The sequence below is a fragment of the Medicago truncatula genome, chromosome 4, assembly GCF_003473485.1.
Source record: "Medicago truncatula cultivar Jemalong A17 chromosome 4, MtrunA17r5.0-ANR, whole genome shotgun sequence".
Lineage (NCBI taxonomy): Eukaryota > Viridiplantae > Streptophyta > Magnoliopsida > Fabales > Fabaceae > Medicago > Medicago truncatula.
In genome coordinates, this window is record NC_053045.1 from 63772463 (window position 1) to 63798085 (window position 25623).

The 25623-nt window shown below is 33.6% G+C and overlaps 3 protein-coding genes and 1 pseudogene across 5 annotated transcripts; 1 reads left to right on the plus strand and 3 right to left on the minus strand.

The window, feature by feature from the left end:
• Window positions 1-464: 464 nt before the first annotated feature.
• Window positions 465-4324, minus strand: LOC11440108 (probable carboxylesterase SOBER1-like). The gene is made up of 7 exons (XM_003610452.4): window positions 4193-4324; window positions 3776-4085; window positions 2820-2872; window positions 1732-1855; window positions 1528-1649; window positions 832-939; window positions 465-742 (listed from the first exon to the last, which is right to left on the minus strand). The coding sequence occupies exons 2-7, from the start codon at window positions 3924-3926 to the stop codon at window positions 653-655; spliced, it is 648 nt and encodes a 215-aa protein (XP_003610500.1). The 5' UTR covers window positions 3927-4085; window positions 4193-4324; the 3' UTR covers window positions 465-652.
• Window positions 4325-8763: 4439 nt separating this feature from the next.
• LOC11440109 (integrator complex subunit 3) lies at window positions 8764-13029 on the plus strand. Of its 3 annotated transcripts, none has more exons than XR_005645847.1 (3): window positions 8764-10370; window positions 11984-12184; window positions 12338-13029. XR_005645847.1 is itself a non-coding variant. In XM_039833464.1 (2 exons), the coding sequence occupies exons 1-2, from the start codon at window positions 8957-8959 to the stop codon at window positions 12403-12405; spliced, it is 1482 nt and encodes a 493-aa protein (XP_039689398.1). In that variant the 5' UTR covers window positions 8764-8956; the 3' UTR covers window positions 12406-13028. The 3 variants fall into 3 exon arrangements, 1 of the variants encoding a protein (XP_039689398.1); XR_003011668.2 differs by having other exon boundaries at window positions 11984-12241; window positions 12338-13028; XM_039833464.1 differs by lacking the exon at window positions 11984-12184 and having other exon boundaries at window positions 12338-13028.
• A 6296-nt stretch (window positions 13030-19325) lies between these two features.
• LOC11446425 (uncharacterized) lies at window positions 19326-20755 on the minus strand. The gene is made up of 2 exons (XM_003610457.4): window positions 20176-20755; window positions 19326-19948 (listed from the first exon to the last, which is right to left on the minus strand). The coding sequence occupies exons 1-2, from the start codon at window positions 20573-20575 to the stop codon at window positions 19485-19487; spliced, it is 864 nt and encodes a 287-aa protein (XP_003610505.3). The 5' UTR covers window positions 20576-20755; the 3' UTR covers window positions 19326-19484.
• A 2377-nt stretch (window positions 20756-23132) lies between these two features.
• On the minus strand, window positions 23133-23833 carry LOC11446427 (importin subunit alpha-2-like; annotated as a pseudogene).
• Between the last annotated feature and the right edge of the window lie 1790 nt (window positions 23834-25623).

Genomic DNA, 25623 nt, shown 5'->3' on the forward strand with positions numbered 1-25623 from the left:
TACCACATGGCATCACATTTTTTGGTGAATTTGAGTGAGATGTTCGCCCCCAACTCACCTTTAAAGTTAGGAAAGTTCCAACTGCATATATTTATGCTAAATTTCAGCTCAAAAGTATCGATCCTTAGTCATGAGTGACCTTTACCTAAGAATCAATAAATAATAATTAAACAAAAAGCAGAAATCTCTAGGGGTAAAGTAAATTATTCCATATACCGATGCAGACAAAAAGCAAAGAGAAATGATATTTGTACAACCAATTTCTAACAACTTTTTGACAACTTTCTCTCTCATACTCACATTACATTCTTATTATCTCTCTACCTTTTACTCTCTCTATTGATTTTGACCAATCAAAATAGAGAAAAACGAAGTTGTCATGAAAGTTGTTTAGAAAAGGTGTACAAATATCACTACTCAAAAGCAAAACTATACCAAGGAGTAGTGTTTTTGAGACCAAGAAAAGAAAAAGAAAAGGAGGTGTATATTTTTTTCCCACAATGATATGAGATCAAGAATTTCAATCCTATTAAATATTGTGAACAACAAAGTGAAAATAGAGAAAGTCATACACAGAGGTCAGCGGAAGTACAACAAGTACAAGCATATATTCAAATTATTGAGTTGCAATGTAAGAGATACAGATTGAAAATTAGGAGGAACTCTGTAGGCGTGCTTTGATCCAAGACTCAAGATGCTTTAGCTCCTCATTGTTTATCGAGTGGGCAAGACCAGGATAAGCCTAATAATACCAAATGTCAATATTGATATGGACAGAATTGTAGGGGTCATTGAAAAAATAACCAAATTATAGGGAATTTGGAATTTCACCTTAAACTCGCAACTAACACCAATTTTTTCAAGGAAAGGAGGGGCTGCTTGTCCTGCCTCGAACAATACTGTTTTGTCAGACAGCCCATGGGACCATAGTATGGGTGTCTGTATAACATTGTGTACATACCAGGTCAACAAAAAATTTAGATGGCAACAACAAACCAGAAAATTCAATAAATCAAATACTATCATAACCAGCTATATAAATTAGTGTCTTGACAAATGGAAAATACCCTATCGAATAATTTATTCTAGTGCAAGGCTCATGGCTCATATCGAAAGTGATCCTAAATTGAAAATATTATCGACATAAACAATTAAAACTGATAAGTGTAATCTTTCCAAGGACAATTGTATACCGGCAACAGCAATAGGCCGACCCTGATGAAAGAAAACCAGTTGAACTGGAATGCTTTACTGTGGACGAAAATAGAAATCCAAACATTATTGAAGGCACACATATGGTTTTCTCTATTGGGTCGGTGTACTTTTGATGGGGTGGAACATATAGCAAATAAATATGCTGTTTCAAAAGACAGAGAAAAGACCAAACTAAATATTTCTTCCACATAAACATTTGATGCAGAGGCAATCAGAGAAAATGGATACGAGAAAGCTTAACAACGAAAAGAAAAATGAGAAGACATAAATTGAGATGAAACGTAATATAATAATATTTCTGAAGATAAGTACCCGCTTAGCTTCAGGTGTAATTTGTTCTATAACAGATGAATTAAACGGAACCCAACCACTGAAAACAGCACCTCCACCTAAAGTTTTAGGGTACAACAGAACACTAGCCAATGTCAAGGCACCTACAAAACAATGTCACCATTTATCAGCAGCTTGCTCATACATCCATTTTTCTATTAAGGACACGGGAAGTAAAAGAGAGACCTCCTTGACTGAACCCACAGATAAATATATTGTTAGGGTTTGTGCCAGCAGCTATTTCCTTGTCTATTGTAGCATGAACATTTTGAACGGCTTTGAGCAAACTACTCTCGTCGTTTGGAGAATTCTGAAAAATATAAGCAGAACGCTTTACAACATCAATTGATAAGATCAACATCATCATCCTGAAGAGGATAAAAGTAATTGCACAAGCCAAATTGCTCAACAGGTACAGTGAGTTTTAAAGTAAATATTTGAACTAAAAACAGAGAGAGGAACCCTTAAGCTTGTTATATGACATTTACAAGTAATGGTATATATGATGCTTGCAAATATTTATCCGAGAAAATTGATCATACCAATAAGCATCAAAGTTTTGGTCTAGGGGGCGCACCATCTATAAGAGAACGGTGCAAATTCTGAGATACCAATATTAAAATTCTAAAAAGTATATATAACAAAGGCGCAGTTATATTTCACATGAGAAAGATGAAAAGAATTGTAAGAAATCAGTTATAGTCAGTACAATGTGGAATTAGAAGCAAACAATTATTGAGGTTGTCACAGAAAAACACTCAGCAGATGTTACTGTTCTTAATAATTCTTAATAAGTTAGTTAACAGTTAAGAGGAGTCATCACTACTATGCGTTAAACAAACTTCCCATTGTCAAGCGGATGGTTGAACCATGTCCACACCCACGATAAATGTACAGGGTGTTGATTTAAAATGAATCACATTTACTGTCAGGTGGACATTTGAAACCTGCCAGTCTCCTTTTGACTTTTGTAACCCAAAATTAAACAATAATTCAACTGAAATTAATATACATGCTCCAATTTGTATTCTTACTACATTTTGCATGGCAGAAATGTGGAAAATGGAGATATGAAAGCCTCAAGCATACTAAAATAAGGATCACTATAGTTTTCTATTTTGTTCATTATATTCCCTTCATGATTAATTGTACAGTATTAATAGAGAGAGAGAGAGAGAGAGAGAGAGAGAGAGAGAGAGAGAGAAAGAGAGAGAGAGCACTTCTACAAGTAATAATAATCAACAATTAAAGAGAGAAAAGAAAGCTAGACTTACAGCAGTCACGGGAATCTCATGAATGTCAAACCATGAAGGCATTACAGAACCATCTACAAAGAATAAACAAAATCAAAATAATATCATTTTCTAAAGTCAGGAAGCTTATTGCACGCCGAATAGATTGCCCATAAATGGCATCTCAAGTGATGTTAATATCTCATTTGTAATTTGGTTACCAAGCAGAAAACTCAAGTATAGACATAGGTGGAATAGGAGGACAGATCATATATTAATAGGAAGCATTTTTAGCATAAATAAAACCAACTACCAAGGACCATCACTCAGAATCAGAAATTGTTTTAAAGATGCCTAATTAGTACCATGAGCATGTGTGTGGTACGCTAAGGATGAGTCTGGTGGAACTGGTTGTGTGAGTAAAGAGCGAAAAGTTGCAACATAATTTTGTAAAATTAGGTAAATATTTGGACATCTATTGTGGTTGAGAACTAGAGACTTGACTTGTAATCATATCATATAATCTCTATTCATATGATATGAAAGACGTAAGGTCATATTTTAATAAACAACTTAATTAAGTGCATATAGCATAAGCGCGTATCACATAAGTGTTTATATATAAGTTACTTTTGTAACAAAAGACAAAATAAAGTCAAACCATTACCATATAAGCTATATTAAGATGTTTTCATAAACTATCATGTATAGAGCCTAAGGAAATAAGCCGAAAACAATTTAAAACATGTCGTAACCTTTTTCCTTAAGCTCTACCAAACAGTCTCAAATGTGCTTTTGGCAGGAGATAAGTTCGATTAAGTCAATTCAAAAAGACCCTAGATAATTTTCCCAGAAGGGGATCCATAACAGAACAGCTTCAATTTTGTGACCGATCTAAGAACAATAAGTTAAATGAAACTAAACCTATGTAACAATGACACGGACACCTGACACGACACTGGAAGCTCAACATCCATAATAATTAAGAAAATACATACAGTTGCAGGTGACCGGAGCGTGAGGAGCAGAAGGAAAAAACCATTTGGTACTTCTGAATTGAGGAGAAGTGAATAAGGTTTTGATAGGTTCATTGGCAGGACCAGAATCACCAAGACCGTGCAACCACAGAACAAAACTTCGAGCCGCCATTGGTTTTTCTGTTACTACAGAAGAAGAATTATTATGAAACGTGGTTTTGGGGAACACAATTAGAAACGCAAATGCACTGCTTAATGTGATTGTTAACAGTAGAATTGGCTTAATGACGTTTATAACGTTCCAAGCCGTGGCGGAATTCCAAACAAGTCACTGAAACAATAAAGGAAAAGGAAAGTGCTTGTGAATTAGTTCTAAATTAGATTAGATAGATCTGAAGCAAATTGAAAAGACAAAAAAGAATGGTTAGATAAACTTACGGCGGGGGGGGGCCTGACGGAGCGTATAACGAATCTGGTTTTCCGGCAGGGTCTAAGGTTGTTGAAATTATGCTATTGGTTATAACTAAGAATATTTTCGTTTTGAAGGAATTAAAACTAAAATAAAAATATTTTTTTCACTGTTTCAAAAATAAATTTATTTTTCATGTTTATTGAAAAAATGTACTTAAATGTAACCTTTTTTTTTTTATCTCATGTAAAATAAAAATTTAAATGCATTTTTAAAAGTGTCTTTTTTTAGATGACTTAAAAGTGTCTTTATGTTTTTTTTACAAAAATAAACGATATTCATTCATTCAAATTGATAGAGTGCATCGATACAATACAAATCTAAAATCACTAAAAACAAAAAGGATAAATTTGTGATCAAATTCACATCATCCATGTTAATAGCATAAAACGGCAAAGTATTTATGCCTACAAATATGATTATATTCAAGTTACCGGAATACTCATACTCATGTCTCCGGATCTGCAACGTTGACGACGCTAAAATCATTGATTGGATCTGCGCTTGCTCAAAGCTAATCTTTCAAGCGGAATCAAATAAACACCGTACTAAGATGAGAAATAAAAAACACACTGCACAACGATGAGAAATCAAAACAAACAAAGTTGTGTAGAGACGACAAAATCACAATAAGAAACAAAAGAAAACTCGGAGGGATGATTTTTGGATCAAAGTTGACCCTTAATCACCCCTACGACAAGAAGGGGAAGATGAAGAAAGATGTGACAGTTAGGGTTTCAGAAGGATAGAAGAGAGAGAAAGAGAGAAAAGTGTCTTTATGTTGTAACAAAAATAAAGTGTCTTTATGAAAAAATTGGGATTTGGATCATCTACTTGGTTTTCTCTCTTGCCATTATCTCAGTCACTTATCTATGCTTTTCTCTCTCTTTTCAAAACTACAATTTTTATTTTTTATGAAGTCTCATACGAGGGATGACTAAATAATAAAAGCAAGAGAGAATCGAAAAAAAAAAAATTGTATGAAAATAAAGTGATCTCATATAAATTAAATTTATCTTAATTGAATGATTTTTTTAATTTTTTATAATTGAATGATATTTTAGGATAAACATAATCAATAAAGTGAAAGTAAGTTATATACTTATATGTGATTATATTTGAGATAAAATTATAATTAGATTCAACATCATAACATTCGTTGTTAAATAATCTCACATCAGTTCTCGTGAGTTTAGCTTGCTTGGTAAGAACAATACATAATGTATATAAGGTTAAGTTTTAAACCCCAAAAACCATAAAAATAAGGTTTAAATGTGTGTTTAGTCCCTGCACTTTCGTCCAGTTTTGGCATTGGTCCCTGTGTTTTTTTTTTTTGTTTGACATTGATCTCTGCACTTTGTAAAACTTTTGGCTTTAGTCCTTCCATTAACTTTCCGTTAAAAAAAACATAAAATTAATGGTGTGGCACGTGGGTCAATCATGACATGCCACGTGGCACATTAAAAGACAAAAAAAAAATCAATTTTTAATTATTATTTTATTCATTATTTTTTTACTTAAAAATATCATTAGTCCCTGCACTTTCGGTATTTTTTTATATTAGTCCTCCCACATGCCATACAGATAGTAATCCAAATACCCACATACAACACGAAGAGAATCTATATATATGGTCCCCCCCACATGCCATTAAAGAAAGAGTAGTGTTATTTGAACAATCAATTTTGTGACAACTTATTTGACAACCAAAATTTACAAAGAAAAAGTAGTATTAAAACCATAGCAATAGAGAGATATAGTAAAATATAATGTGAGTATGAGAGAGAAAGTTGTCATAAAATAGATGTTCAAATATCTTTTCTCTTAATGAAATGGAAAGTTACATAAAAGAATATAAATTGACGAGTAAATAGTCAATTTCCCCCATGAAATTGTAAGTTTAATCAATTACCCCCCTGAAATTAACAAAACTTCAATTACCCCCCCTGAAATTTCACAACGTTAGTCAATTTACCGAAGTTTGGGGGGTATTTGCAAAACGTCATGTTCACTAACAGAAAAATTTGACGAAGGGGGTAAATTGACTAACGTTGTGAAATTTCAGGGGTGTAATTGAAATTTTGTTAATTTCAGAAAGGTAATTAATGAAACTTACAATTTCAGGGGAGTTACTCATAAATTGACTTAGTTAACATATAATAATAGAATCTTTCAAAAAAAAAAATATATATATATAATAATAGAAGAGTCTTGCTATTTCTTACTAAGATTGTGTATTAGAAAAGCAAGAATCAACACGCGTTGCTTTTAAAACAAATCAACAACTTTTCAGTTTCACTTATATACACTTTTCCTTACCAAAAAAAAACTTATACACACTTTTCAGTTTCACTTATACACAATACAAGGAGGTGGTGGGTGAATTATAGTGCTAGAGAATAAACTAGTAAGAAATAGTGTTATCCATAATAGAAACAAGTTTAAAGTGCATTTTTCCCCTTTAACTTTCAAAAACTTGCAATTTTAGTCCTCTATATATAAAAACTACAATTTTAGTCCCCTTTGCAATAGTAGTGTTTTACGTCAATTTTGACTCGATCAATGCCTATATGGTAGGCCACGTGTGTAATTATTAAATTAAAAAAATTAAAAATGCCACATGATCATTTATAAATTAAATAAATAAAAAAGAAATTAAAAAATCAGAAGAAAAAAAATTAAAAGGAAGAGGCGAGACATTTCTTGGATTTGTTTATCATCATTCACACATCATCAAATTTCATCTTCTCAAATCCAATCAATCTTTATTTGTTTCTCAAACTTTAACCTCCTCTCTGATTTTTTTTTTCTTTCTTTTTCACCTCATTTTCACACTTTCACCCTCAAGTCTGCAGCAGCCCGATCTTATGGCAGCCACACCCTTTTCCATTTTTAGTACTACAACAACAACAAACTTTATGAAAAAACCCCAAAAAAGTCATCTTCAACCACAACCCAAACAAAATTCATACAACAAATCTTAAAATCCAACCCAACCCCAAAAGAATTCCCAAATTCGAAACAGATTGCACGGTCTACGTCGACGTCGCCTGTGGGGCCAACGGTGGAAAAGCTTCCGCGAGAAATTCAGAAGAAACGAAAGAGATGGAGTCGGTCTGTAACAGTCGTCGGTGGTGGCGTTGGGTTGGAACGGCGGTGACGGGATTATTGAGTTTGATTGGATGAGTTATGGGTTTTGAGGTTTTGAAGAAATTATGAAAGTTTGATGAATGATTTGGGTTCGATGATCTGCACCAACCATTGCGATATTGTTTAAGTCCATGCCTATAATTTATATAACAAAACAATGTATATGTTGATGATATGAAGGTTTAGATACTGTCAAATCCATAAGCATTTGATGATATGCTTTGATGAATGAAGGTTTTGGAATAGGAGAGATGAAGGAAATGTCACGCCTCTTCCATTTTCCTTTTCTTTTAATTTTTATTTTTATTTTTCTGATTTTTTTTAATTCTTTTTAATTTATAAATGATTATGTGGCATTTTTAATTTTTTTTAATTTAATAATTACACACGTGGCCTGCCATACAGGCGTTGATCGAGTCAAAATTGACATAAAGGACTACTATTGCAAATGAGCTTATTCTTGGGGGCCAAAATAGTAGTTTTTGTACACAGGGGATTAAAATTGCAAGTTTTTGAAAGTTAAGGGGAAAAAGTGCACTTTAACCTAAAAACAGACAAAATTCATAACAGAAACAAACAAACTTCATAAACAAGAAGAATCAGAAGAGTAAAACGAACCTTCAACAGAAAATGCAAACTCGAAGGTGGTGGTCGAAATCGTAAACAAATAAACTCGAAGGTGGTGGTCGGAATCGTGACCAAAATCGAAGAGAAAGAAGAAGATGGTGGTCGAAATTAGAACAGAATGGTCGTCGAAATTAAAATCAGCAGGTTAGGGTTGAAGTTGAAACTCCAATCCCATTTCTTCCGTCTTTCTCTTCCCCCGTGTTTTCTTTTTCTTTCTTTTCTCATCTTCTTATTTTAATAAATCAATTTATTAAAATATTAATTAAAATTAATTATTTTAATTTATTAATTAAAATTTTGTCTTTTATTGTGCCACGTGGCGTGTTATGATTGGCCCACGTGGCACACCGTTAGTTTTGTGTGTTTTTTTTAACGAAAATTTAACGGAAGGACTAAAGCCAAAAGTTTTACAAAGTGCAAGGACCAATGCCAAACAAAAAAACGTAGGGACCAATGCTAAAATTGGGCGAAAGTGCAGGGACCAAACACACATTTAAGCCTAAAAATAATCTCACATTAAATAACGTAAAGTTTTAACATAAATTTATAAGTGAATACAATCATCACCTTACAAATCAGTTTTTTAAGATTATTATCGGGAGATTAGTCACTTCAGTGTCTATGAAATAGGAAATGAGCCGTTACTTTAATCTTTGAATAGGAAATGAGTCGTTACTTTAATCCATAACGTAGATAAATTGCAAAGTAATTCCTAAATATAAACTTTTTTAATCAATTTAATCGCAGACTCTGTTAGGTTACTTTAATCATGAATTAAAATTGAAGAGCGCTAAACCCCATGGTTTTTCCGACCTTCGCTCAAAATTGAAGAACCCTAGACCCCAATCCACGAACCCTAAACCCCATCTCTCTCGTAATCTCGTTTCCTCTATTTGTTTTCGATTTCCATTTGGGAAGGTGAAGATTAGTTCACCATTTCACTTCTTTCCATCATCATGGTTCCGAACCTGACCCTGACTGCACCTCACGAAGCTGAAAACCAAATCGAAATCTCTCTCAAACAATCCCTCCAATCTCTTCAACCTTCCTTAAAACCACCCTTCTCCTTAACCATTCCAAATCCCGACGAATACATTCAACTCAACCACGCTATCCTTCACGCCATTCTCACCCAACCCCATTTCTCCAAAACCCATGTCAAACACTTACACGCCATAATCACCGACGGTTACGCCACCTTCCTCAACCTCCTCTTCAATATCGTCCACCACCTCTACCCCAAACTTCTTGGTTCGGTGAAACATCAACTTATTTGGGTCACCGATGAAATGATTCAAGTCTCGGGGATTGGCTATGATGCTTTATTGATATCCCTTTTGAGACAAATTGTTGGTGGTGATTTCAGTGATGATAATTTATGGCTTTGTGAGAAGTTGGTGACACTTTTATTAGATAAATGGGATTGTTTATTAGAAGAAATGCCACATGTTTTGTGTAGTGGTTTGTACGTGTTTCTTCGAGTTTTGGCTGATCATTGTAGGGTGAATGGTGAAAAGTTTGAGTCTTTGAAGCGTTTGGAGGTTCATTTCTGTGTGAAGATAGTGAGGGAAGAGTTTCATTTATGTATGAAAATTGGGAGGGATTTTATTCGGTTGTTGCAGGATTTGGTTCATGTTCCTGAGTTTAAGTCTATATGGAAGGATTTAATGCTGAATCCATCTAGTTTTAATACTTTAGGATTTAGTGGTGTTTCTCAGATTTATTTAACTAGGACTTCGAGTAGGTATGCTTTGCTTAGGATCACTCCTGCAATGGAGACACAATTGCGGTTTTTGCTTACTCACGTGAAATTGGGGAATCAAAAGAGGCATTTGATGTGGTTTGCAAGGAAATTTTTAAACGAGCCTGATAAAGAGACTGTTGTAGTTGATATAGTTAGGTTTATATGCTGTGCACACCATCCACCAAACGAGATTATTCAGTCTGATATAGTTCCAAGATGGGCTGTTATTGGTTGGCTTTTGACAACTTTTAGGAAGAAGAGTTGTGTTGAGGCCAATGCAAAACTGGCTTTGTTTTATGATTGGCTCTTTTTTGATGAAAAAGTTGATAATATTATGAACATAGAACCTGCTATTTTGTTGATGGTGCATTCTATTACCCAATATGTGGAGATGACCAACACTCTTCTTGAGTTTTTGTTACTTCTTGTTGACAACTATGATATGGAACATAAGGATATCATTGTTAAAGGTGTCTCATTGGCTTTTCGATTTCTTGAAAGCAAAGGTGTGATTCAGTCGCTTGATATTTTGACTTCTTGTCCTACATTGTCCCCTTCACTAAAAGAGGGCTTGAGTAGGCTATTATCATCTGGAAAGCCTGAAAGCTCCAAAGAATTTCTTCCAGGTATGTTCTAGTCTATCATGGACATGGTTACCTTCAAGTTTCTTAAATTTGTCTTTAATCTAAATTAAGGTAGCTAAGAACAAGGTTTTAATTAACGGTCGCGATCGCATATAGGATTTTGCGATTTCGATCGTTACGGGTGTTGCGATACAGATTACGGTTGTCGCATTGTGAATTAATCACAACATTGCACAACTCTTAAATAATGATAGTAACTTAAATAACTTAAACTAGAGAAAGATTTGGAGTTCTAAACTATATAAGGAAATAACTTATGTAATTTATGATCAAATATGTACTAAAAATATAATTTTCATCTATATCAATTGAAAAAATATTTGGATTCCATGTCTATTGTCATGAACAGAATTTTTTTGCGGCCGTAACGGTGTTTCATCGCGGCTGTAACGGTGTTTCGTCGTGATTTTTGTTCACTCAGTGAAAAACGGTAACGTCCACTACCTATACCTTTTTGTCGGGCCTTTTTCTCGGTAACGGACTGTTTTTTAGAACCTTGGCTAAGAATGTTATAGGAGTATGTAGGAAGCGGTTCACACATATCAAGCCCCCTTTCTTATATAGTTTCAATTGCGAATTATGATATAATTGACATTTTTTCCACTAGCAAATGTATATATAGCAATCTGTTTTGTTTGCATTTCCTTTGGTCTTTTGTTAAGAAATGGCTGTTTAGTTAGGACTTGGGAGTTTGCGTTTGCAAATGAAACAACCAAATGCATTTTTAAGTGTGGTAATCAGTTTCACGTGTGGTATGGCAGTCTAGTGTAATGATATTAGAGACCAAACAACAGCTACATAATTCATTACTATATAATTTTACGATACTATAATCAACAGTGTTTCGTGCAAGATTCGTCTCTGACCTTTGATCCAGATTATTGTTCCGCATCATAATCCCTGAAAATAGATTTCAGTTTTGTTTCATATTCTACTGGTTTGAATCTAGAAACGCTGCCACATCACCCTCCTCCCTATTCTCTTGCTTTGACGCATTCACTGGTTTTAATGCTCTCCAACTTCTTTGTAGTCTTCACTCTTCGGATTTTAAAGTTTATAATGCTGTAAGACGAGTAACCTGGATATAACCCAACATTATAAAGCTACTTTTTACAATTTTCTTTTACCTGTTTTTAAGTAAGTATCACAAGTTTGTCTTTTTGAATATCACTTAACTTCTTTAGCATGAAGTTTAGGCAACTTGGTTCATAAAGTTATCAGTATAAGACCTATTTGAGGTTGACTTTTAAACACCATTCTTTTTAATTTAGAAGTAATGGATATTTTTGAAATATAGGTTATGATGGTATGTCAAATGTGATGAATGATATAGATGACCATGCGACCTCTATATTCAATCAAAGGCTATCTAGAAACAATTTTGCCTTGTATATTCCCATGTTCGTAAAGATATTCTGTGTTGAAAGATCTTTTACTTGTACATGAATAATTTAGTTAAAAATGAGCAATAATAGATCTGATGATGCCTTTTAGAGCTTTTACAGAACTGCATCACCATTTCTTTTTTGTATTTTTATGAGATGGGTTACGTTTTGTTTTTTATTTGATTGGTTTATTCTTTATGCTGTTTTCAGTACTGAGTCAGCCAGGGCAACAAACGGTATAATATCCGCAAAGTTTATATATCAAACCATACTTACATCACCATTTTTCAATAAATAATGATCTTAAGGACAATGTGAAAAAGAAGCTGACTGCTATAAGATAAGAAAATGCTTCTTTGGAGAAAATACAGAATTGCTCTATGCCTTGGGAGTATTTTGATAGAACCAACTGTAAGTGTGTTCAAGAACCAACTGCGTTTCTGTAGATGAAGTGTTCCATGCCTAAAGGTTACTACTAATGGTTAAGCTGAACTACCTTATTGTCGTCAGACACAATTTTTTAAATGAATTTTAAAAAAACTTATAATTTTATTATTTCTATAGATTGTAACTTTGGGTTGAAAACTGGAGTTTTTGTGGAGGAATTGTTAATGGTCATTGGATATTCTTGATACTTGGGCACCAATGGGGCCAAAAGGGAAAGTTAAGGACGGAACTGGGAAAATACTTGCATGTGAACTCAAGGATAGGCCAGTTTTTGAAGCGGATGTGCAGTCTGCCACAGTTTATTTGTTGGCTAAAGAGAGGGAAAAGTGAGATGTTTTGGTTGAAATATCCTCCTGGTTTTGGTGATCATCGGTCGCTGTTAGTGACTCATTTTGGGAGTTGTAAACCTCCTGGGAAATTTGGGGATTACCCTGTTGAGAGATGCTTGAAGCAGATGGATTGAGCATTCAAAGCTGTTGAGGTATCATCTTCTAGCTGAGATGCTCTTTTCTTCTTATGCAGTTAACTAGTTGGAAAACTCGTCACATCTGTGTATGTTGATGGATTTGAATGAGTTGCATTAGTTGCAGAAATAGAAACTTTGACTCCTTATCATTATATTTATGGTAGAAATAGGAAAGCAAGATATGCATTTTGTTGGTTTGATATTCATTTGTAACCTCTCTCTCCCTCTCAGTCTTAAAGCTTCTGAACTTAAAGCTTTTAGAATTGTATTTTAACATAAATTCATATGAAGTAATGGAAAAGTTTCATGGTGGCCCAGCAAATAAAATCTATCATTGTCTATGGTTCGTTGTATTTTAAGTTTGTGGCTGTTTATATTTGGTTTCTGATTGCAGTTATGAAGTCAAAATCTTAATTTTATAATATACTGTACTGCAAGCATTTTGGAATTCTCTATGGTTTTTAACAAAATTTGGTAGCCAAATTTTGTGGAATGTTGGTTAACAAAATGTGGTAAAAAATGTAATTTTTTCGAGGAATCAAAATGATTTGCCTTCAAATATATTTTTAGACCAAAAAAAAAAAACTTTTGAAAAGTACATGACTTTAGTGGGTTTTTTTTTTTCTCGACCAATTGGAGGGAGTTTATAAATGAGTAGTGTTATTTGAACATCTATTTGCTTGACAACCAAATAGACAACCTTGTTTTTACAAAGAAAAATATGTATTGGCACGAAAATCAAAGTAATAGAGAGAGAAAATAAAAAATGTAATGTGAGTATGAGAGAGAAAGTTGTCACAAAAGTTGTACAAAATGGTTGTACAAATATCATTTCTCTTTACAAATGAGAGAATTTCACAATTCTCTGCGGCTGACTTTCGTCAGTGCCATTGCTCACACTCACTTGTGCCCAGTGTTCATGTTGTAAACCTCATAGACCACGTTCATTATGCATAATTCTGGTCCTCATACTTGACTGGTAGTACCAAATGTGATCAATTTGGATACTGCACAAATTGGAAGCTGGAAATTAAGAGAATGAAAATTTGGCATGTTAGACTGCTTTATGCAAACTGTGATAACTTTCTTCAGTTCTTGTCTAAGGTAGCCGCCGTTTTCTATGATAAACTCTGATAATTTTGAGACTATTATTTTTCCCATCCTATACCTTTCCTCGCACACCCTATTTTTTTCTTTTCAATTTTACCCCTGGTTCGGATTTCGTTTTTCAGATTGCATTGTTAGAATTTTGCAAATGTTTCCGGATTTGAAAATCTGGAATAATGTTTTACCAGAACTTTTGCAATTTTAATCTTCGAAATTCGTAAAAAAAAATAAAAAACAGAAATAAAAAGCCACAAACATAAAAACAACTCATTTTATTAATATATGAACAATACATTACAATAATTTTCAAGCTTTTTAAGCTTATTACATAAGATGCTAAATCTATTTCTACTCTTAGGGGGGGGGGGAAGAAGAAACCAATGCTGCATGATGGGACATACCAGTAGCTTTGGTGTTGGTGGGGAGACATAGGGGGCACAGGGGCCTCTAGGGAACAAGAGACCATGATGGTCAACATGATATATATTCCGGAAACATACGATGTTGGGGTGAACAAAGGGAAACTTGAGACTTTGAGTATGGTGAGGGTTGGTTCGGATTTTAGAATCCGACTTTATTCAACATTGGATTCTTTTGTGTGTCCCACATTGCACCGACAATTTTTGTGGTCCACAACGCCCACATACCTCTATAAATAGGGGTCCCTGTTTTCATTACAATTAAACTACATCAGACAAAAAAACATGGAATTCCCTGTCTTTGATCCGAACACCAAGCTAGCGGCAGTCTACTACAACGGTGGAACACCACCCCATCTGTTTAGGATTCGAGACGATGTCACCCTCTCCGGGTTAAAGGATGAGCTGAATCAAATCAACTCAACCACAAAGACACGAGGAGGGTGGTCGGAGTTGAATATCGATGTCCATTGTCCAACTCAGTCGGATCTCTTCGCTTCAGCCGGATGAACCTCAAGAACGACGACGACCTGCGAACCATGTTCTCTGTCTTTGGTCAGCACAGTACAAGAGGACCGATCGAGTTGGACGCTTCGTTGGTTAGATCTGCTGAACAAATTCTGAAAAGTTTGCACCGGGCCAGGAACTACGAAGAGATTCGGGCTCTGCTGGAGGGACTAGAGGAGGAAGAAATTAGTTTAGATGATCCGTGATAATGTGCTATCTTTTACTTAGGCTGTGTTTGGTAACACAAAAAAACTAGCTTATAGCTTGTTGTACTAGCTTATAAGCTTGTTTTGATAAAATGAGATGTGTTTGGTAAAAAACTTTTCTCACTAGCTTATAGCGTTTTTTAAGAAGCTAATCCAATTAGCTTTTTAGCTTATAGCTTGTACTTTTTATACTTTCTTCCCATTTTAACCGTTTCGTAATTTTATTTTATTTTATTATAATAAAAAAAAACTACCCACTATCTTCTTAAACTAACCACGTTTACCATGTATGGCTTTTTAAATTTTATTGTCCACTTTTTTGTTTTTTTTTACTTTTCTCATAATTCATATAATATATAATTTTATATAAAATTTATAATAAATAGTGAAGCAAGTTTAGTTAAATAAAATTCATAAAATAAAATAAAATTGTTAAATAAAAAAATTCGATTGAATTCATAAATACATTTATTATTTTGGAGATGAAAATAATTTTAAATATATTTAAATATTTAAAAATAAATGCGTTAAGTAATAAAAATTATATATATGATATTAAAAAAAATTAAACAAGCATGTCCTTTTATGTCATTTTATATTTATAGTCACTTTAACAGCTAATTTTATCAAACACTTTTAATTTTAATCAGCAAACTTTTCAACTATAAGCTAGCTTTTCAGCTATCAGCTAGCTTATAGTTTTTTTTTTACCAAACACACCCTTAATCGCGTGTTTTATGTTGTTTTAATTGTGTGTTAGTTATGTGTTGTTGAATTAAGTTGTTGCATTATGTTTTGAATAATATATATTATTTAAATTTTCATTATGTTTTAATTTACGTCAAAAATGTTCGTTTAATCGATAAAATAATCAAAGATAACCTTTTTGGATTACGAAATCCGATGGATTGACCTAGGGCGTAAGTGTGTTCCAGAAAACGAAATCCAGAATACCTCAGCATAGGATTCTTTTGTATGGACCACATTGCACCATGAGTTTATGTTGTCCACAACATCCAAGGACCTCTATAAATACATCCTCTCCAGTTTTCAGCTTCAATACCATCAAAACACACAAACACACCAAAGAAAACCATGCAAATTTTTGTCATTAAGCTGATGATCTTTCTCATGCGGTCGCAAATAGATGAGTTAACTCTCTATTTGACTGCATGATGAAGATCCTCAACATGCTGTCAAAAATACAAACAAGCACACCAAAGAGACCATGCAAATTTTTGTCATTGTGCTGAGGATCTTTCTCATGCTGTTTTAAATATATAGATCTCTTTATAACGGCATGATAAAGATCCTCAGCATGCTGTCAAAAATATATAGATACTCCTTGATGTCTCCTTGATAGACTATAACTCAAAAATATCAAGAGGTTGCTATGAGTTAGATCTTGCTGCCTGCAAGATGAATATGTCATTTGACAAGGCAGCAGGATCTAAGTCAAAGAAATCCTCTTGAAAACATCTTCCCAAAAGATTCATCATTTATGTTATTATGATTTTTTTTAATTGTTTATTTGTCTCATGTTGCTTCAATTTATGTTATGTACCTTTGTTCTATTTTTTTTCAAGGCATTTGCAACGAAAATGATCCAAACAAAAGGGTCTGATGTAGTTCGGACTTTAAAATCCGGAATAGCTTCATGCATTCCGGATTATAAAATTCAGAAATCCTCAGTAACATTTTGGCCGGTGACGTTTCACCAAAGGTTATGCCGGTTAGTGGAGTTTTAATACGTTTTTTGGACGGTTTTGAATGAAAAATAAGTTTTCTTGACTTCCAAATTACCTATGACTTGTTTTAGGCTATAAAAAGACTTGGATCTTCAACATTTTCCTTCATTCTTCTTCACCCTCCTTTCTTACATTTTCTTCAAATTTTTTTAGTTTTTTAGGTAGATTTAAGGAGTGTTAGTGGTGTCATGGTCATTGTTGACCGCTCATACTGTTAGAATAAGCCCTAATAACCAATCTATATTGATTGGGTTTGGCTTTGTATCATGATATTGATATATATATATATATATATATAATAACAAGGCATTTCTTTATTGATTTTGTTTTGTTTCAAAATAATAAAGTCCCTAGAATAGTTAGTCCGTTTAATGGAACATTAAGTATAACTTAATTGTGAGACCCCATTAAACATAAGGAAACTACTCTCAAAGTATCCGTAGTCAAGCTTTATTGAGAAGTGGGATATCATTAAAGCATAGAGACTATTATGTAGGTAGACTGATGATCACATCTCACAGATCATGGATAAAGAGTTATCAAGTCTTCACATAGATATAAATATTAGGAGTAATATTTATATTGGATTGATCCGCCATGAGAATACTACATAGTAAAAGTTATGAAAAGTGTCATAAGATATTCTCATAGTGATAGTGGTGTATTCCACCCTTCGACCTGAAACCACTATGTACCCTAGATGTTGGAGTCGAGTGCTTTGTCACCATTCAAACGTTGTCCGTAACAGGATGACTATAAAGTTGGTTGATGGGTACTCCATGAATCATGTTGAGGGACATGAGTGACCTAGATGGAATTTGCCCCTCCTACATAACAGGAGAAATGTCTACGGGCCCAATATTGAACTAGACAAGGATGACACGGTCTATGCCTTGTGTTCAATATAGACATGAGGGCAAAAGGGTAATTATACACATGATCATTATCACAGAAAGGTTTCGTCAGATCACATGACATTCTCGTCACTTGGGTAGCAGTGATGTGTTGCTTGATACCGCTCACTGTTTATAATATTAAATATGTGATTTAATATTATTGCCAACGTTACGGGAACCTATAGGGTCACACACAAAGGACAGATAGATGAGAGAAATAAATAAGTAAGACTTATTTATAAAATAATAAGTGAGACCTATTTATAAAATAATAAGTGAGACTTATTATTAATTAAATAATTAAATATGATTTTATTATTTAATTTACGAAAAATAAGAGAAACGCGGTTCACCGTAAGGTACGGTGTATTTAAGTGTTGTCTTGTTGTCCACACAAGTGATTCTATAAATAGAACCCTTGTGTTGAAGCATTACTTACTTTTTGTGAGTGCTTAACCTAATTCACAAAAGTTGTGAAACTCAGCCGCCGCTCTCTAAACCTTGTTCTCTCTGAATCTTCGTTGGAATTGGCTAGCACCAGTCATCGGAGAAGTTCTGTTCGTGTGGACTGAGTAGAGGCATCGCTGCTTTGCTTTGCTCGTGATCAGAAAGATTTCTGCTACAAAGGTTCTGCTCTTCAAGAGGTAAACACATGAATCTTAAAGTGTTTAAGTTTTTATTTGATTTGTGATTAATGATTTAATCAAGATCCGTTTCAATGGGATTTCTTCCGTAAAGAGGATTTAAATTTTGAAAAACCCCTCTTAAAATCCCTTCACATACGACCCCTGCAATTGCATTGCACCTTATGCAGGGGTCGTATAACGGTCAACATAGATCCTTGACATCAAAGAAAGACACAAAATATTTATATCGTAGTTGTCCGGATTACATATTCCATAAACACTAACAATCTGGTCCAGATTACGTAATCTGGACCAGGGGTATTTATGGAATTTTTACAAGGCGCGCGAGAAGACAACAGGGTGGAAAAGTAATAGTCTAATTTTGGTCCTCATGCAGTCATGCTTGACTGGTGGGGGACAGCCACCCCTTTGGACCAGTGTTTATAATTCAAGATCCATTCACGAGTATGGTTGGAGAGTCCTATTTTGAGTTTTTTAGTTGCTATAAATTACTATATAATTAAAACTAAAAAGTATATTCTGGTGGAAAGTTCATGCATGAAGTTCTAGTTTATAATATAAAAAGGACGGGAGATGGTATTTTATTTTATTTTTATGATTGGCGTTCACGTCTACATTTGTAATTGGACCCCAATTCAGTACTTTCTGATTCCAACATTTACTAGTACCGAATTTCATTCAATCGGTCAAATTCATTAACAAGTTACTCCACTTATTGCTATCTCAATGAGCAATTTTTATTTGTCATATTCTACAATCTGATTTACTTTATTGTTTTGAACGGCCTTATTTCTTCTACCCATTTGTCCAGCCATGATGAAATAAACATTTTTCGTTGATACTTGAGCTGCTGCGAAATGTATGAACTGAAAGGTAAGTTTGAGGATCTCTCAAACATATTCCCAAACATGCTTCATGCTCATGCTTGAATTGCATTGGTAAGTTGTAGTCAGACAACCAGATGACTGTGCTACATACATACACTACTGCTATAAATAATGAAGGCCCTGTGGATTCATTGCCACTTATCATTTGCTTTAATAGTGAATAATATTAGGTAGACGAACAAGCAAATGCATATTTTAAAGTAATTTTCATTAATTATTTTGTATAAACAAATAAAAATGCTTCCAATAATCCCAACTCAAAAGGCAAAATTGCCCCCATAACACATCACTAGGAAAACTGTGCAGAAACACCTCTGTGCCCTGTGCTAAGGGGTTTTACACAGTCACCTAAAGAAGGAAAAACTGTGTATGTGCATATGGTTATTCAACATTAAATTTAGCAGCCAAATGGCCAACTCTAACAGCAATTTTACTCCCATAATAAACATCCTTGCAATTGTATGCTTTCAAGGGTCTTGCTTCAAATGTAATGGACTTGTTAGTTGCAACCTCATTAGTTGTTCTCTTGTAAGTATTGAACCACTTAGCTTGCATGTAGCTATTTCTTCTCCATGGAGGTACATGCATATCCATTGTTTTCATAGAATCCTTAATAGCACTGCACATTATCCTCACAACCCTTTTCAGCTCTTCCACTTTACCAACAAATACTAAAGGGAAAACATCAAGTAATGAAGTATATTGATTTGTGGGTCGAGCTATTTCAAATTCAGCCATAAGGGATGTTTCAACAATGTAACGATTTCCACCATAATTCACATCAATGTACTCATAGTCACCCGATGGAAATTTTCTATTTCTTTCCCACTTAGATTTGCAAAGCCCTGTACACAAAAAGTACAACAAAAAAAACATTAAAACAAATTCCACAATTTGAATTGAAAGAAATTCAATCAGTATTAAAACTTAATCAAATTTTTTAATTTAAACCTGTTTTTAAATTTGATTTAATCTTAATTTAAATTTAAATCAAATTTAATCTTCTAATTAAATCAATATTAACAAATGAATGAATGAATTAAGCAAAGGTAAACAGTAAGTAAATAATTACCAGCATCAAATCCTCTTTCCCGCAAGCGTGACATCACCATGCGTTTGAATCCAGGCGAAGATTTGTCACCACCAACAACTTCAATTGCAAGTTCAGCCTCTCTTCTAATCTTCTCTTTCACAGTATCATTAAAAATCTCTTTCAGTATCTCCCTCTTCTCCTCGTAATCATACCACTCAAAATCACGATCCTCCTTATCAAAAGCAACCGCATCTTCTTCTGCTCTCACAGAATTCTTCTCCAAGAACGATTTCACAAGATCTGATAAATCGGTTGAACTTTCAGGTGAGTGTTCGCTTCCACTACTTTCACATAGCCTCACACGCGCCACCTCATCACTCTCAAACGCCGCCGCTACCCTCTCAAACCTCACCGGAATAATCCTTCCCATTTCTAACATGGTGCTTGAATGAATAAAGTTATACTATATCTATATTTATATATCTCTCAATGGCATGCAAATGAATGAATTAAGTGATAGTTAATAAAGGATTATATAAGTATATGTTGTTGAAATGGTGAAATAGTGTTAACATAAATTAATACTAAGGACGAATTAGAAAGAAAGAGAGAAGATGACAATGAGATGGAGTAAGAATGATGCTACAGGGAAACGGCGTCTTATTTATACATAAAATCTCACTTACACATTTGTCTTGTAGCAGCATGAATGTAGTCACTATTATAACATTTTTGGCCGAATATAGTTCCCTAAAGCGTCTAGATTCACTTTTACAATATTGAATGTGAAATTTATTAATCTTCCACAAAATGAGAATATACACGTGTAACAATTACTCTATTAGTATTAGTAATTACTAGTATATTAAAAGCACAAGATGAGAATATACCAAAAAAATTACTCATTTGATCTCATTTATAAATAAAAATTCGTAGCTACATTCAATTACTAATATATTTGACCAGTGCTCTCTCCATTTTTAAATATTAGTAAAATTGATTTTTCAGGTTCATTCATTTAATGATGTATGTGGTTCATATTATGAACCACATACATTATTAAATGAATGAATCTAAAAGTAAATTTTGCTTATATTTAAAGATGGAGGGAGTATTATATATCAAATACAATAATTATTAAATAAATTTAAAATGTATTTCATTTGTTCCAAAATATAAGCAAAAATAGGTTAACATAAAATTAATGTATTTAGTACAAATTTTATACTAAATACATTAATTATTTTAATCAATTTTTCTTATATTTTAAAAGAGAGAGTAATTGTTAATCATAATTTTGATTCGAGGAGTACAAAATTAGGCTTGACCAAAAAAAAAAGTTACAAAATGATAATGATCCATCATGTGTATGTGATCATTTTTCAAGAAAAATAAATAATCATGTGATCATAGTACGGTGTTTTTTTTTTTTTTTTTTACTAATTTGACGCATACAAGTTGAAGTAATAGAAAGAAAAAAAAAAACCGTAAAAAAAAAAGCTAAATAACACCGGGTGCATGTTTGAGGTTTTGTAATAAATTGATCATTTAAGTTATTTTGGTCATAAGTAAAGTTTGAGGTTTGTAATAGATTGATTATTTTAGTCACACATAAAACATTTAAGTTTGTAAAAATGTTTGATTTAGTCATTCTGACACATCATCGTTTTTGTAATGTTTAATTAACAAAAGGACTAAATTGAAAACATTTACAAACTTAAACACTTATGTGTGACTAAAATAACTTAAAAGACAAATATGTTGCAAACCTCAAACTTAAAGGCTTACGTGTTACCAAAATAACTTAAAGAACTAATCTATTACAAACCTCAAATTTAAAGGATCCCTGATGTAATTTAACCTAAAAAAAAGTTGAAGTAACAAGTTTATATAACATAAGAATATATATATATATATATATATATATATATATATATATATATATATATATATATATATATATATATATATATATCAATTAATCCTAAAACATGACTAAATTTATCTCATAATTTAAACCAAAAATGCAGCAATTTTAAATTTCTTGATGGGTAGGTTTACCATTTTATTATGTTTTTAATTATCCGATTCAAGATACTAGTCTTTGCCGTGCGTGTAAAGAATCAGTGGCGAAGCCTTGTTAGCTAGGGATCGAGTGCGCCACAACCCACCCCACCAAAATAATTTAATTTCTTTTATAGGAGAAATTATTAAAATATCATTGGGTGGGATGGCTTTCAAAAATTGAAAAGCCAATGAGATGCCTTGAACAATGATATCCTTATGTTCCATACCATAGTTGTGAACAGGAAGTAACAAAAACTCAAGAAGAGTGTAGCGCACACCATCCTCCAAATGAGATTATTCTGTCTGATGTGGTTCCTAGATGGGCTGTTATTGGTTGGCTTTTGACAACTTTTAGGAGGAAGAATTACGTTGACGCCAATGCGGAACTGGCTTAGTTTTATGATTGGCTCTTTTTTGATGAAAATGTGGACAATAAGATGAAGATAGAGCCTGCTATTTTGTTGACGGTGCATTCTATTTCCCAGTATTTTGACATGTCACATGACCAACAGTACTCTTCTTGAGTTTTTGTAACTTCTTGTGGACAACTATGATATGGAACATAAGGATATCATTGTCAAAAGGCATCTCATTGGCCTTTTGATTTCTTGAAAGCAAAGGTGTGATTCAGTCGCATAATGTTTTGACTTCTTCTCCTACATTGTCTCCTTCTCTAAAAGAGGGATTGAGTAGGCTATTATCATCTGGAAAGCTTGAAAGTTCTAAAGGATTTCTTCCAGGTATGTTCTAGTCTATCATGCTTACCTTCAAGTTTCTTAAATTTATCTTTAATCTAAGAGTTCACATGATTAACAACTTAACAACTTTATATAAGATAAAATGATGATATTTTAGGGTTTTAAATCCAAAAAGGCGCATTTAATGAACCGGGACGCGGACCCACCCGGAGAAAACATATATGAGAAACCAAAGATCGGAATCGGAAGATTCACATGATTCCACCACTCCCACGATTTTTCAAGGCGATCCGGACAACTCCCCACCAAATTCTGATTCCAGTCGTACACGAGCACGCCAAGGGGTGGCAAGACTGTAGTAGCGTACGATCTTACGTTTCGAATTGGGATCTAGTCTACCATGGCCTAGAGGTAGTGTCTCATCTACATCTTCCAACCAATATGTCTCGAGAATTTTAACAGCCTTCTCATAAATTTCTTTGTTGTCATGACTCTGCAAGTTTTCGATTTTTCCAATCCCTCAGCATCATCTATCATCTGAGCATACAAGTTGACATCTCCCGTGTTACAAAAGCTTTTCTCCGCTTCTCCAACCTTTAGAAAATTCTCAAGACCATCTAAACAGACAGAAACAATTTTTGGATCAGGGCAAACAAGCAAATCACACAGAGGCTTAATGCAACCATGGCTCACCAAGTACCTTGCAATAACAGCAACATTGGGAAATTTAATATGTAAACTCTCAATAATAGTATAAAGCAGAGCCAAAAAATAACCGTTAAAAATAACTTCACATACTTGATTTGCTCATGAGTACCATCAGATGTAGCATTACGGAGTGCACATGCAGCTTCTTTTTTAATCGCAAGCTCGGCATTTTGAAGAAGATTGACTAGGGGAGCAATCAGACCAGCTTCGATAACAGCCTGCATTATACATAAAAGGTTGAGTTCACAACGCTTTTTCGGTAAATAAGGCAACTAAAAATCACATACTTAGCACTTGGCAGTAAAATGCAAGCAAAACTAAGACCCAACCTAAAACAGAAAATATAATATCAATAGTCAAGCACCACAATACATCCCCTTCAATGATGTATTTACTACAAAATGGAAAATAAAGGTATACATCACCATCCAACTATTACTCTGATTGGTGTGTAACCTGATAACTAAATATATCATCAACAAGACTATAAGTTAATATTGCACCACGTCTCCATGTTAAAGAACATGTAGCTTCAACTTATATGCATCGAACTTGAAGAAAAGCATAAGCAATACAGAAACTAACATTGCACATTATTATACATGATCGATATGTAACATTATTTGAGTATAAAAAAGATGGGATTTATTAGCTTACTTGTATCCGCTCCCTGTTTCCAACTACAATGTTTGATATAATCCAGCAAGCGTCCTTCTTAATACTTTCCTTGTGGTTTTGGATCAACAGGCTCAAAAGGAATGGGAGTAAACCATGATTGATAATAGCCTGACAAATAGAGTCCTACCAAATCAAGTAATTCTCACAGGTGACACATATTGAGATGACAAAAAGACAAGGGGTGAGAAGAGACTAGGCTTAAATGCTCTTTTGGTCCCTTAACTTGATTTCAAGTATCGGTTTGGTCCCATAAGTAATAAAAAGTCTGTTTAGGTCCCTTAACTTTATTAAAAGTATCAGTTTGGTCCTTTCTGTTAATTTAATTCAAAAAACGTTGAATATCACTTGACTTCTTTAGCATCATTAGATGAGGTTGATACAGATATCAGTATAGAGACTTGAGCTGAGGTTGACTTTCAAACACCATTCTTTTTAATTTAGTGGTATTGGGCATGTAAAATGTGATAGATAGCCTTCTTTAGGGGAACTCGTCAGCAAAAGTTCCGCCAAAAACAAATATCCTGCAAAGTTTATATATCAAACCAATGCATACATCACCATTATCATCCTGGTTTTGGTGATCATCAGTGACTCGTTTTGTCGGTTGTAAACCTTGTGTAAAGTGTGGGGATTATCTTGTTGAGAGATGTTTGAAGCAGATGGATACAACTTTCAATTTTGGTGATAATCATATATTGCAGATTTATGGATTCACTCAATAGTCATTGGTTAGTAGACAAGTATGGAGTGGGACTAGCAATCCTCTTGAGGTCAAAGATGAACTTGGTTTGCTTTCTTCTTCTTATGCAGTTTATTAGTCGGAAAACTCTTCACATCTGCGTATGTTGATGGATTAGAATGTGTAAGCATATTTAGTTGCAGAAATAGAAATTTCGACTCCTTATCATTATTTGTGGTAGAAAGTACACTGAGAAACAGGAAAGCCGGATATGCATTTTCTTGGTTTGATATATTCTTCTGTTACCTCTCCCTCTCAGTCTTAAAGCTTCTGAACTTAAGTTTGTAGAATTGTATGTAATTTTACACAAATTCGTGTGAAGTAATGGAAAGGTTTCACAGTGGCTTTGCATATAAAATATATCATTGTCTATTGTTCATTGTATTTTATGCTTGTAGCTGTTTATTTTGACTGCTGATGGCAGTTATGAAGTTAGAACCTTAATATAGTATACTGAACTCCAATCATTTTGGAATTCTCAATGGTTTTTAACAAAATGTAGTAGCCTAGTAGGTAAATTTTGTGGAATGTTAGTTAAATATCAAAACAAGATTTGGTGAGGATTATAACAGTAGCTGTTGTGCTTGATGATTTTCG